Consider the following 12,780-nt stretch of genomic DNA (forward strand, 5'->3'; position numbering starts at 1 on the left):
TCTCTTGTGTTTAACATAAGAAAGAAACTCATAAAGGTTTGGAACAAGTGGGAGGGTGAGTAAATGATGACAGAATTTTCATTCTGGAAGTGAACTAACTCCTTTAAAAACAGGTGAACAGATTTAAAAGGCTGAACAGAGAGACAAGTGGAGGGTGTGTGTGTACCTGGTGTGTTCTCAGACTGGAGCTCTGTCTGCCTGTTTGACTCCACATTGGCTGTGATGGTCACACACACACACACACACACACACACACACACACACAAACACAAACACAAACACACATGAGATGATGAGATGAAAATGAGACACAAAAGCATAATATGCACACAAACACAAAAAAGGCTGGATGAAAACACACACACACACACACAAAGTAACAAATAATGAAATGTAATCCATAAAGAACAAACGTCACTGCAAATGCACGCAGCACCTCTCCACACACAAACAGGGAATGACACACACGTCCCGCCAACTAGAATATATGGGTAACACTAATAAGGTCCCATTAGTTAACATTAGTTTATGCCTTAACTAACATTAATAAATACTGTAATACATGTATTGTTCGTTGTTAGTTAATCTTTGTTAATTTTAGCTAATAAAAGTACAACTGTTCATTGTTAGGTCATGTTAGCTCAGGTCCATTAAATGACACAATGATACAGATTAGGGGTGGGTGATATGGCAAAAAATACCATATTATGATTTTTTCAGGAAAACCACAATTCAAGATTTTATCACGATTCTTTGTCAAGTTGGTTTAACTATTTTGCAAGTTGTACAGCTAAACTAATTTCCCTATTTTAAAAACAAAGCCTTACAAAGTGTAAAATAAAAAAGAATGGCAGACATTTAGGCCAAAGATAAAAAAATCTGTCATTATTTTATCTTTGTTATTAAAAATAACAAGAACTTGAATGAATAAATATAAAAATAAATACTATATACACTTCACTGTATAAATTATACATAGATTCTTATTAAAACAACTGTATTAAAGTTCCTCAGTCTAAAGCAGTGAGTGATTTTTTCTCTTTGAGTTTTGTTTTATTAACATTAAAGGGATAGTTCGCCCAAAAATGACAATTCTGTTATCATTTACTCACTCTCAAGTTGTTTTAAACCTGAATGAGTTTCTTTCTTCTGTTCAACATAAAAGTTATTTTAAAGAATGTGGGTAACCAAACAGTTGCTGGTCCCCAGTGATTACCAGCAACTGTTTGGTTACCTACATTCTTCAAAATATCTTCTTTTGAGTTCAGCAAAAAAAATAAATTAATAAAGGGTTGGGACAACATGAGAGTGAGTAAATAATGACAGGGTTTTAATTTTTGGGTGAACTTTCCCTTTAATGACAAGCGACATCATGTTTAGTACTATTAGTCTGCTGTCACTTTAAAACCTGCACACATCTAATATACAAGCACACATCTGTTTTACTTTCACTTTAGACATAAGCAGCTGTGTTTATATGTAAACCCAGTATGTTTTTGACAGTATTAGCACAATCAGAAGTGAAAGATAACTTAGTCCAGTAATCAGGCACTGTTTGACAGGCTTTTTAGTGTGTGCTCTCAGAAAAAGTGCATGTAAGAACAGCACACGAATGAAACGTTTAACCGGCAAGGCTTTAAAGCACATGCAAATAATGTACTTTTGTGATTGCGAACAAGTGCAGTGTCCTGTGAGTGTAAATCTACCGCTGAGTTAACATTTGATGCGAGTGTATGTCGCGTTGTACAGTATATTGAGACGGAGGCGCGAGAACTGCAACTGATAGAATGTGCGCTGTAGCGCGATACTATGATATTTCTTCAAAAGCAGATCGTGGAGACATTTTAATCATTCACGATCAAAAATCATATTATCGTACACCCCTAATACAGATACAATTTTGATAATATATTAGTAAATGTTGAAATTAACATTAACTAAGATTAATAAATGCTTTAGAAGTCATTTTTATTGTTAGTTCATGTTAACTAATGTAGTTAACAAACGGAACCTTATTGTAATATATATGGTAATATTTTGTAATCTAATCACTGGACTTTTATGTGCTTATTGATACAACACTAGAAGTCCATCATTCCTATCTCATTTCCTGTTCCTGTGTGGAGGAAGCGCCTCTGAGCTCTTACTCACAGCTCTCTGGCTGTGCTGTTTCCATGGTAATGTTACTATGTTTACCAGCCTCAGTCCGAGGTTGTGCTTGATTGACAGCCAAGGTCGGTGGGTCACAATCTGTGAACTTTACACCCTCTGACCCTGCTGCCTTGAGAGCAGCTGACAGGAGAGGAAATCTGATTATGAACTGAGACCCCAGAGACCGTTTTTCAAGACGTTTAAAAAAATACATGGAAGCAAAAACAGCACTTGAATGAACATAGAAACTGTAAAACTCTAACTTAAAAATATTTAAAAATGCTACTAAACTCCTGACAAAGGCCGTTAAGAACATACTGTGGACTTCGTTTCCAGGTCGCAACATCAACAAACTCCTCTGGCAAGGCAGAAGACTTACCTGGAGTGATTTCAGGTGGCCGCTTGGGTTTGACAATAAGTTTGGCTCCACCCCCAAACACGGCTGCCCACATGCGGTTGTTGAGGGGATGAGCAGCCAGCCGGAAGAGCTCGTTTCCAGAATGTGTGCCAAGACCGTGAATCAGCAGACTGAGATACACAGCCACCACTGCCTCACACAACATGACGTTCAGATGAATTTGATCATCACCCTGAGCACACGCCAGCAGACTGATCAGAGACGACACACCTGAGACAGAGAAAACATACACAATGAGCCTCCATCCAATCATATCTTCTATAAATTCATTCAGTCCTACATCAGTCTATTTCTCCATCCATCCGTCCATCTGTCAACCCATCCATCCTCTCCTTACCTGTTCATCCAACCAGTCTCTCTCCTCCATCTATCCATTCATCCAGCCATCTGTTACTATGTCCACCTATCTTTTTGTCAATCCATTCAATCTCTCCTCCATTTACCTGTCCATCCATCCATCCATTAATCCTTTCATCCACCCATCCAATCTCACAGTCATCTATGTCCTTCAGTCCATTCATCCATTAATCCATCCATCCTCTCTCTCTCTCTCTATATATATATATATATATATCTTTATTCATCCATCCAATCTCCACATCATCTACCTGACCATTCTGTTTATCAATCTGTCCCTCTGTCCAGTCTTTTGTGATCTTTCTGACTGATCTTCCTTCCTTCCATCATTATCCTTTAACTTCCATATTGTGAAACAGGATTATTAGCCTATTCCATATTACTGTGTAATATTATGTTTCACCATCAGGGACTTTATTAATAAAGGAACCAAACTGGGTCTTTGCAGATGTTACTTTCCTCTCCACATAGAATGACTCATCACTAGATGAGGATGAGTCTGAATGTGCTATTTCCCTGCATGTGTTCCGTGGAGTCTGATCTGATGTGTGTTACCTGGCCACTGTGCAGGGGCAGAGGTGGGCGTTGCATGTTCCTCGATGCTCTCGGTGCGAAGTCTACGCCTGTCGCTCAGTAACAGCCCCTGATAGACCATCCCTGTGAACTGATTGGTCTCCGACGGACTGCTAAACACACACACACACACACATACACACAAGAACAGGTGAGCATGAGTCAGTAACTGTGTGTATATGTGTGTAAGAATTAACAGAATGGTATGCTGTAGACAGTAGTCAGACAATCTAATCAGCTACAACACCTTTAGAGGCATTTTAAGATGAACAATCATCAGTAGTGGCATGTTTGTACCTGTAGCTGTGGCTGTCACACAGCGATTGGTAGATACAAGCTGATAGAGAAGCAGCGAGTGTGTGTAAAGCATTCACCTGAAATACACATGCACATATTAGCAGAAGCACACACACACACACACACACACACACACAGAGTCTTCATACAATCTTTTTATGTGTGAGGGAGTCTGTGCATTTCTCACCCGGTCGTCCAGTATGTTTGGGTGTGGTGGAGCCTCCATCTGGACAATGGTGTAGAGGACATCATGTATGTGGTTTCTGAGATGCAGGACAGGGTTGGCGATGACAGTCTTGGTGGGGGCGATGCTGGCCGACAGCAGGGGCAGAGTGGTGGGGAGGGGGAGTGGCGATTGAAGCTGCTTCACTGTCATTTCCTGAGGACACACAACCAACAAATAACGTGAGAACACACTCAACCAACCAACCGCTTGCGTGAGAGCACAATATAAATCAATCAACACATTGAACCATCATGTGAGGACGCACTTGCTGTGATTCCTGCAGCAGAAAGAGTAGCTCCATCCTGACAGAAGTCACTCCTCCACCCTTGGCTCCGTGTAGACTGCAGTAACTGAGGAAGACTCTGAGCAGAGCCTGATTCTCTCTCAGCCAGGCTTTCCTCCGCTCTGCATGTAGCTGCTTGGCCTGCAGACGCCGTCGCTCCATCTGATGACGTTCGTATGCACCTGCTTCACCACGAATCCGTGAGTCTTCCAGGTCCAGAGATCCATCATCTCCCCATTTCTCCAGCTGACCTGCAGCAGCTTTCCCCTCAAACTGAAATACACACGCACACATGCACACACACACACACACACACACACACAGAGAGAGAGAGAGAGAGAGAGAGAATATCCAGAACAGATCAGGAATGGCCAACATATTATATGTTTAGTAAGTGTTGGATAATACTTAGCTGGAAATATACAACTAATCAACATCATGGATTTTGCGATCACTTTAATGTACTTCTAAGCAATTCAGTTTCCTAGACTTTTGGTACACTAGTCTTGCTCTTCCTTGCATATTTTAATTATGTCTTGGAGTTCAAATTTTAACAGTTTAATTTATTTTCATGATTCAGTTCTTTTGAACTGTCCATTTCAATGAATCGCTCACAACATAATTCATCACACACAGACTTCTCTGTGTGGTATTTTACATTATTTAAATGTTTAGTGCATACTGTTTATTACTACATATTGTTACTTTGCATATAAATTAACTAAATATTATTCCTTGTGTTCATTTAGTGAAAATTAGGGAAATTATTTTAAACTAGCTTTCTACTGTATTTTATATTTTGCATTTAACATCGTCTTCAACTGCTGTTCCTCTGAAAAAAAAATCTATTAAAGTTGTGATGAAATTGAAGTAGCAACAGATGTTTTCTTCTGTATTGTAACATACATCTGAGTGAAAACTATCGCAAAAATAAAAAATGTAAAGCAGGGACTTGGTTTTATGTATATGTATGTTTAAGCAGACTAAATGATAGGAGAAGTCCTGCATAAATCACCAGAGACTCATTTTCACTGGAAGGTGCAGTTATGATATTTTCAATAAGCATTAAGTCAAAATGAAACATATGCATAGATCAACAGTTTAAAATAAGATCTATAACATTAATTTCGAAAATATATAGAGTGAATTTTCATTTCATGTACATTTTTAAATATTATGATATACTATACACTGTCAAAATGTGGAACAATACTGAGATCGACCATCTCATGGCATATAGTGGTTCTTATATAGTACAGCACACCGTATAGTGGTTTATCAAAATCCCAATCAAGGTTCATTCTGAGATCGAAATCTTGCAATGAGATGGTGAGCATATACCTTATAGTTGCAGATGTGGTGCATGGCCTCGATTTCCTTCTCCAGCCAGTTGTAGAGCTGAAATCGCAGTTTGCCACCATCTACCTCATATCCTGTTGCCAGCGTCCGCAGCTCCGTCATGAGGATCTTCAAACAGGCTCGGAACTTCAACTGTTCGGCGATCACGTCCACCTCTGACTCACCCGTTGAGTCTTCACGCTGCAGGGCTGCTGATTTGGATGGCTTTTTGGCCTCCTCATCCTCCACCTCTGGTTTCTTCATGGTCAGCCCACCCTCTTCATCCTCATCTTCTTCCTTATCAAAACCCCAATCCAACTGTAGACCTTCATCCTCCATTTTAACCATCGGTTGACTCCAGTCCAGCCCGGTGGAGGACTCTGCTCCCCAGGCCTGACTGGGGACGCCAGGAGCTCCCCAGTCGAGATCTGAAGCCTTTCCTCCGTTCTCCTGTGGCTGGGGGGCACTGACGTTGGCCACAGATGAGCCCTTACTCAGAGAAGATGCTTTCTTAGTGACTTTAGGGATTTTGGATAAGACCTCAAGGGCCAGGAGTGGGCAGCCCACCTTAAAGTGAGCGTTAGCGGTGGTGAAGAAGAGTTTCCGCTCTATCAGGTTTATTTCGTCTGCGCAGTTGCGTTCTGATGTTATACCAACTGCAACCCTAGATGCTTCAGGCTTGGCAAAATGTCGTCTAATAATCAGAGGGTGTGCGCGCAAGTAGTTATAGAAACTAAAGACGACAGGATTGCAAGATTTCACCAGAACATCTGAAAAAAAAAAAATGAAAAAAAAGAAACGTTCTGTCTCAAACACTAATTTACTCACTAGTTGATGGGTGTTACATGATTAGTGGTGCATGTTGTGATTACTGCTGTTAATATTTTAAGTACATGTTGTGATTACTGCTGTTATTATTTTAAGCATTAATTGGTAGCTATCATATTGCTGTTTTATTAAAGCAATCAAATCAGTTGCTGTAACACAGTGACTCTTTACCAGGGTTCTTATCATCCTCTTTGTAAATCTGCTCCAGCAGTGTGTCCAGGGCTCTGGTGTAGTCCTTCATGATCCAGTACGCAATGCTCCTCAGGAATGGGTCAGGGTGCAGTTTGGTACAGGAGAAGCCACTTCCATCTCTGTTGCAGCCGAGAACCTTCTCGTACAGGATACCCTGGCAGGTGGAGGAACTCTCATAATCAGCCTCGTAAAGACGAGCAACAATCATCGCAAGCTGGATGTCCTCCATTTTCTCCAGACAAACCTACCAGAGAGACAGACCAACTTGTCAAGAACATACACAGGTTGACATGGCTGTCAATAGATTACATTTTTTAATCGGATTAATCACACCCTTTTTCTGTGATTAATCACGATTAATCACACAATTAATTTACTATATCCAGCAAAGTAAACCAAAAGATTGAAAGGTGATTCTCACAAATCTCTATTTTCTACAAGCTCTTTTCAAGATAAATTTACATGTCTTTCCAAAAAAGGACACTTGGAAACTCCAAAGGTACACCAAAGAACCAAATGATATAAGGAGTCCACATAAATTATACATTTATGCACACCAAAGCACACATGAAAGAAAAAAATCTGAATTGTATAATATGTGTCAACAGCAAAGAGCTTGTTTACATTTTAGATGAGTCATAGACTGCATGTATCTCCTACAGAACACAGATCCATTCAGAATAACTAAACACAGCAACATACACATGACAAATCAAAACATTATCGTGAATGTGTGTGGAAACAACGTGAATGTACGGAAATGTCTGTGCCTGTGCATAAATACAATGTGCAATCGTCAAGAGCACTCATACACGCATTAATATAACGGACTCATGCGTGCTTACTTGTACGACTTCTGTACACCACCGCAATCGTCTTTACCTTGACTGCAATCTTCATTCATTAAAACTTTACTAGCATAACTAGCTGGTTATCCAGCCGAGAAACGTAGTTTGCGTATCATCTGGCCATACAGCGGTGGGATGTTTTCAGTCTGTATTTCACAATGCATGTGTGAGGGCTCGCGCACTTCAGAGACAATCACAGAATATGACAGAGCTTGTGTTTTAAAGCAAAACACACTGGAATAATTCACTGAAAATGCAATGCGAGTCCGTATTCTCTCTGCCATCTATGATGTAATCAGCCTGGTTTTCTTTACAATAGTGCTGTTTTGGACCGATTGTTTGAATGCATTCGCTAGCTGGATCATTGGACTGAAAACTTCCCAGAGTTTAGCGGCTTAAAATGATCTGATCAGAGAAGCAAATTTGGTTTAAAGGGTTAGAATAGAAATTGTGCTTTAGTAATTTTGCATTAAACTATTTTAAGGTATTAAGGATTGTAAAATTAATTGCATGAGTTAATACATTAACGTTGACAGCCCTAATTTCACTCCAAAATTAAGATTACTGAAAATAATGAAACATTTTTTTTTTACATTGTGACATTACATTAATTACAATTAAGCAAAAAAAAAAAAAAAAAAAAAAAAAAAAAAAAAATATAAAGGTGAAGCCCCGCCCACTATCCCCGCCCCCTACTGTCCTTTTTTTGGAAAACTAAAATATGGTCGCCCTATTATAAATATACTTAATTATTATGAAAATACCAGAGATGGCTTAAATAAGCCTTTAATCTATACTGATTTAAACATAATTATTGTATTTTTCAACTCGGAAACATCACTGTATAAGTGGAAATCTAACGAGAATCACCATAAAATGATAATATAAATTGAAATAATGACAATTCTTTAAAAACGTAAATGCTATACTACTCTATTTGAAGGGAAAACATGGAACATCATAAAAGTAAATTATATATATATAATATATTTTACCTTTTTAAAATGGTATCAGGCTTTTTTTATTTATTCATTTTATTTATTGTTTGCACAATTATATGTGACTTTTCATTCATCTATTCAAAATAAAAACAGACTAAAAGCAGAAGCAAAGCTCATTTATATTCTTAATATAGCTCCACACATCTCATTTTAACAACCTATATACTGACGTAATCTCTCATGAGTAGTGTTATCACTGTGTTTTGACTGTGTGCTGTCAGACATCCAGCCCAAGGTAAATTACAGCTGTCATATGTCCATCAGGGGAGTTTATCTGTGATGTTTAGACTAAACTGAACCACTCAGGGCTGTGATACCACACTCCACACTTCACAGACGACCACACGCTCTATGACGTCACAACCAAACCAAACTCTGCAGACTCCACATCTAAGAGATCAACAACAGACACTTTCTATATTTTCCTGGGATTGAATTTCAGCACAGTTAAAATAGGACAGTGCAGACCTCAATTGCGTCTTTCAGGGAGCCAGCGAGCAGGAAAAATGCAGCTGACTGCTCAAAGCGCTGTTTGCCCAGGAGAGAGAAGGCGTTCTTTAAAGCCGCCTTCCTCCAGCGGTCCTCAGTGAAGTTATGGCTGAAAAACTGGGTCATCTTCTCATCATGTTGAGACCTACACAGAAATCAATACATTAATAAACAGGCAGAAAGCCCACAGCAACACAGCATCAAGAGATATAGCACACTGCATATGAGATGCAGCTTTATGAAGGTAACACTATGAATAAGAGTCAGTGAGTTTTGAAGTACCTAAAGAGACCCCAGAGAACAGCCTTCTTCTTCATGGCCAGATAGAAGAGAGCTGCATCCAGCGGATCATTATGCCTCTGAAATGCTGCTTTGGCTACCTAATGCAAAGAGGCAGAGATGTAGTTTTTATTTATGAACTGTAATATCACCATTGCCATACAGTATGTACTCAAAAGACCTGTTTACACCAAGAAAGATAACTATAATTATAATTATATTAGCATCTACACCAATGGAAGACAAGTTTTGGTTTATTCTAAATGCCACTTTTAATGCTCAAGCTCTTTAAAGCAGGATGGACTCTGATTGGCTGTCATTCTTTTTATCATTTATCAGCTGGATAAAATCGTTCTGAAAGTGATTCCAACAATCATTCTGGGCCGTTATTGTTATAGTTCAGGTTCGATTCTTTTAAACTTAGAATGATTTTTAAAACGATATTGTTACCGTTCTTGGTGTGAACGGGTCTAATATTAACTGAATTATAAATAAATAAATAAATAAATAAATAAAATTAGATTACATTTCAACTGAAGTGAAACTGTATAGAAATGCAATGAACAAAATTGAACTGAATTAAAGTCAACTGAAATTTCAAATGAACTGAAATTAAATGAATTAAAGTGAACTGAAACTGAACTTGAAATGGAGCAGACACTGAACTGATTAGAAATGTAATGACATTTAAACTAAACGTAACTGAAACTAACTGAACTGCACATAACTAAAATTGTAATGAATTAGAAATGAATTTAATTTTATGGAGAGTGAAAATGAAAATGAAAAAGATCACCAGACTTTGAATATTTTGAAGTCAGGAATCAAAATAATTAAACAGTGGTTAATTAAATTCTCCTTCGGGAAACTTTCTTGAAACTTCCTTTGTTGTTTCTAATCCTATCAGCCAATAATAGTCCTTTGACTATTATTGACTTTATGATCACTATTGGTTAATACCAGTGGTTCCTAACCATTTTCCTTTCATAAAAATTATGACTGTCCCATTTAAAAAAATAAATAAATAAATAAAAATAAAAACATTCAAATGAGAGTGAGAATCAGATGTGCTTGATTTGAGAGATTCAGTGGTGTGAAAAAGTTTTTGCCCCCTTCCTGTTTTTTTCATTGTATACAAAATGTTTATGTTTGGGGCACCTTCAGGAACATTTTGGAAAATACTGGTTTCTTATTTGTAAATAACGCTGTGTGAGAGCAAGAATGCTTTAGTGGTCTCACCTTCTCCACAATCCGCCTCAGTGTGTTAATGTTTCTGACCCACCAACCGGCGCCCACCGCCCTGAGCTCAGACCACTGCGGATCTCCTCGCTGCATGGCAGGAATCATGTTCAGCATCTCCTCCTCAGCTTCTGAGTGGAACGCCCACGCAAAGTGACATGTGGACACACCTGGACACACAAACACAGTATAAAGGCAGATTCACACCAAGACCAGAGATATACATGAGGTTTTCAATCCTTAATAACAAGTGAATGCAGCACTTAGGACAAGCAAGCAAAAAAAAAAAATCTAGATGTCAACATTAAATATACACACACACGTCTGGTTTGCTATCCTTGTGGGGACTCTCTATATGCGTAATGGTTTATCTACTGTACAGACCGTATATTCTATCGCCCTACACCAACCCTACCCCTAAACCTACCCCTCACAGGAAACTTTCTGCATTTTTGGATTTTCTAAAAACTTCATTCTGTGTGATTTATTAGCTTGTTTACCCCTGGGGACCTCAATTTAAGTCCCCACCGTGACACGAGTACCCATGAGTCTGTGTGTATTCAGGTTTAAGACCCCACCAGAATAGAACAACAGGTACACATGTGCACGCGCACACACACACACACACACACACACACACACAAACACACAAACTTCTTAGACTCAAAATTCAGAATTTGAAACCTCAATTTGTGTTTTTAGGGCTGTCAAAATAAATGCTTTAATGTGTGATTAATTAAATATTTAACAGAGATAATCGTACACTGTTTTCAACCGTTTCATTCTTCATACAGTGATTTCTAAATATCAAAATATCCTATAATCCTACTACAGTTTTTAGTGTAACAGAGATATTTAGACATAGCACGTGCACATATATATATATATATATATATATATATATATATATATATATATCCATCAAGAATTGTTGGATGATAAAACGTGCCCCGTTACATACAAGAGCCAGACTGAATGTGAGAGGTCACTAAAACCAAATAATCAAATAGTAGGGATGCTCCGATCAGGATTTTTGCTGCCGATACTGAGTACCGATTTTTTGTCATGGTGATCGGCCGATACCGATGCCGATTCTGATGCTTCAAGCTTTATATAGACGGTTTCATCGGGTGCACGCGCCTGGCCCGAAGTTAACTTCCGGTCTGTGTTTGTTTATCAGTCTGGCTATGGCGCCGGCTACAAACGCAGTTAAAGTTAAGCTGATGATTAGACTGATGTTGGGCTCAGGTGGTTGTACTGTGGGATGTGTTTCCCATGCATTTATATATTTGTGGCGCTCGCCACAATATCAAAACCATTTTCATATTTTGCTTTTCCTATATCCACGGGCGCTGCAGATAATCCGCGGTCGGGTAATAAAAATGCATTCTGATTATTTGCGGGTGGGTCGCGGGTGGATAAAATAAATCATAAATAATGCAAATATTAACTACACTTTTTTTTAATACATTTTTTTCATGAGGCAGACGATTTTGTGTGTGTGTGTGTGTGTGTGTTCGTTCGCCTGATCGGGAAGTTGCAGTGACAGAAACGGTGACATTCCAGATAAAGTTTGAAAGGAGTAAAGCCTGTGTTAATGCTATTGAGTAGGCTAATATGGCCAAAGAAGATATTTTGTTTTGTAAATAAATGTTCATTTAAAAGCAGCCCACGATGAGCGTGTTATGTTACCATTATCCCTTACGGCTCCGACGAGGTTTTGTTCAGTCCTCCACGCTGTGACAACTCACAAAATACTATTTTTAGCCAAGCAGCGCGGATAGCCGCTTCTAAAACATGCCGCGGCTAGCTGATATAAACACAAGCATAGAGAGGCCGCGATCCCGTGGAGCCGTAACGTGCCACAGACGCGTTCAGTGAGGCACAGATCAGCTCTAACGTCACTGAATCTGCTGTTAAAAAATGAACCCTCCATTCATCATATCATCATGCAAAACATACACAACAAATAGCGAATTTTTCATTGTTTCTCGAAACGTCATTGCATTTCCACACTGGCGATTTATGTCCCCACGCATCATGTACGTCGTCAAGCGTTAACATCATCAAATTGCGATCGGTTCGTGAGATCGGCTAAGTGTAGTGAGTACCGATCGAGTCATAAAATGTGATTATCGGCCGATACCGATCTCTGGCCGATCGATCGGAGCATCCTTAGTATATATATCACTCACTTTTGTGAGATACTGTATATATATATATATATATATATAGAGTATCTCACAAAAGTGAGAGATATA

General features: G+C 38.8%; 1 protein-coding gene across 1 annotated transcript in view; it reads right to left on the reverse strand.

The window, feature by feature from the left end:
* LOC107747624 (dmX-like protein 2) overlaps window positions 1-12,780 on the reverse strand; it is a 60,488-nt gene that overhangs the window by 18,894 nt on the left and 28,814 nt on the right. The window contains exons 16-26 of the mRNA XM_016562222.1: window positions 10,520-10,689; window positions 9,284-9,381; window positions 8,981-9,146; window positions 6,643-6,907; window positions 5,647-6,413; window positions 4,288-4,578; window positions 3,984-4,175; window positions 3,797-3,873; window positions 3,482-3,612; window positions 2,531-2,779; window positions 167-217 (exon numbers count right to left, since the gene is read on the reverse strand). Of these exons, the coding sequence (XP_016417708.1) occupies window positions 167-217; window positions 2,531-2,779; window positions 3,482-3,612; window positions 3,797-3,873; window positions 3,984-4,175; window positions 4,288-4,578; window positions 5,647-6,413; window positions 6,643-6,907; window positions 8,981-9,146; window positions 9,284-9,381; window positions 10,520-10,689 (2,457 nt within the window). The remainder of the gene's footprint in view (window positions 1-166; window positions 218-2,530; window positions 2,780-3,481; window positions 3,613-3,796; window positions 3,874-3,983; window positions 4,176-4,287; window positions 4,579-5,646; window positions 6,414-6,642; window positions 6,908-8,980; window positions 9,147-9,283; window positions 9,382-10,519; window positions 10,690-12,780) is intronic.

Source organism: Sinocyclocheilus rhinocerous, unplaced genomic scaffold, assembly GCF_001515625.1.
Source record: "Sinocyclocheilus rhinocerous isolate Xijiao unplaced genomic scaffold, SAMN03320098_v1.1 scaffold1430, whole genome shotgun sequence".
Taxonomy (NCBI): domain Eukaryota; kingdom Metazoa; phylum Chordata; class Actinopteri; order Cypriniformes; family Cyprinidae; genus Sinocyclocheilus; species Sinocyclocheilus rhinocerous.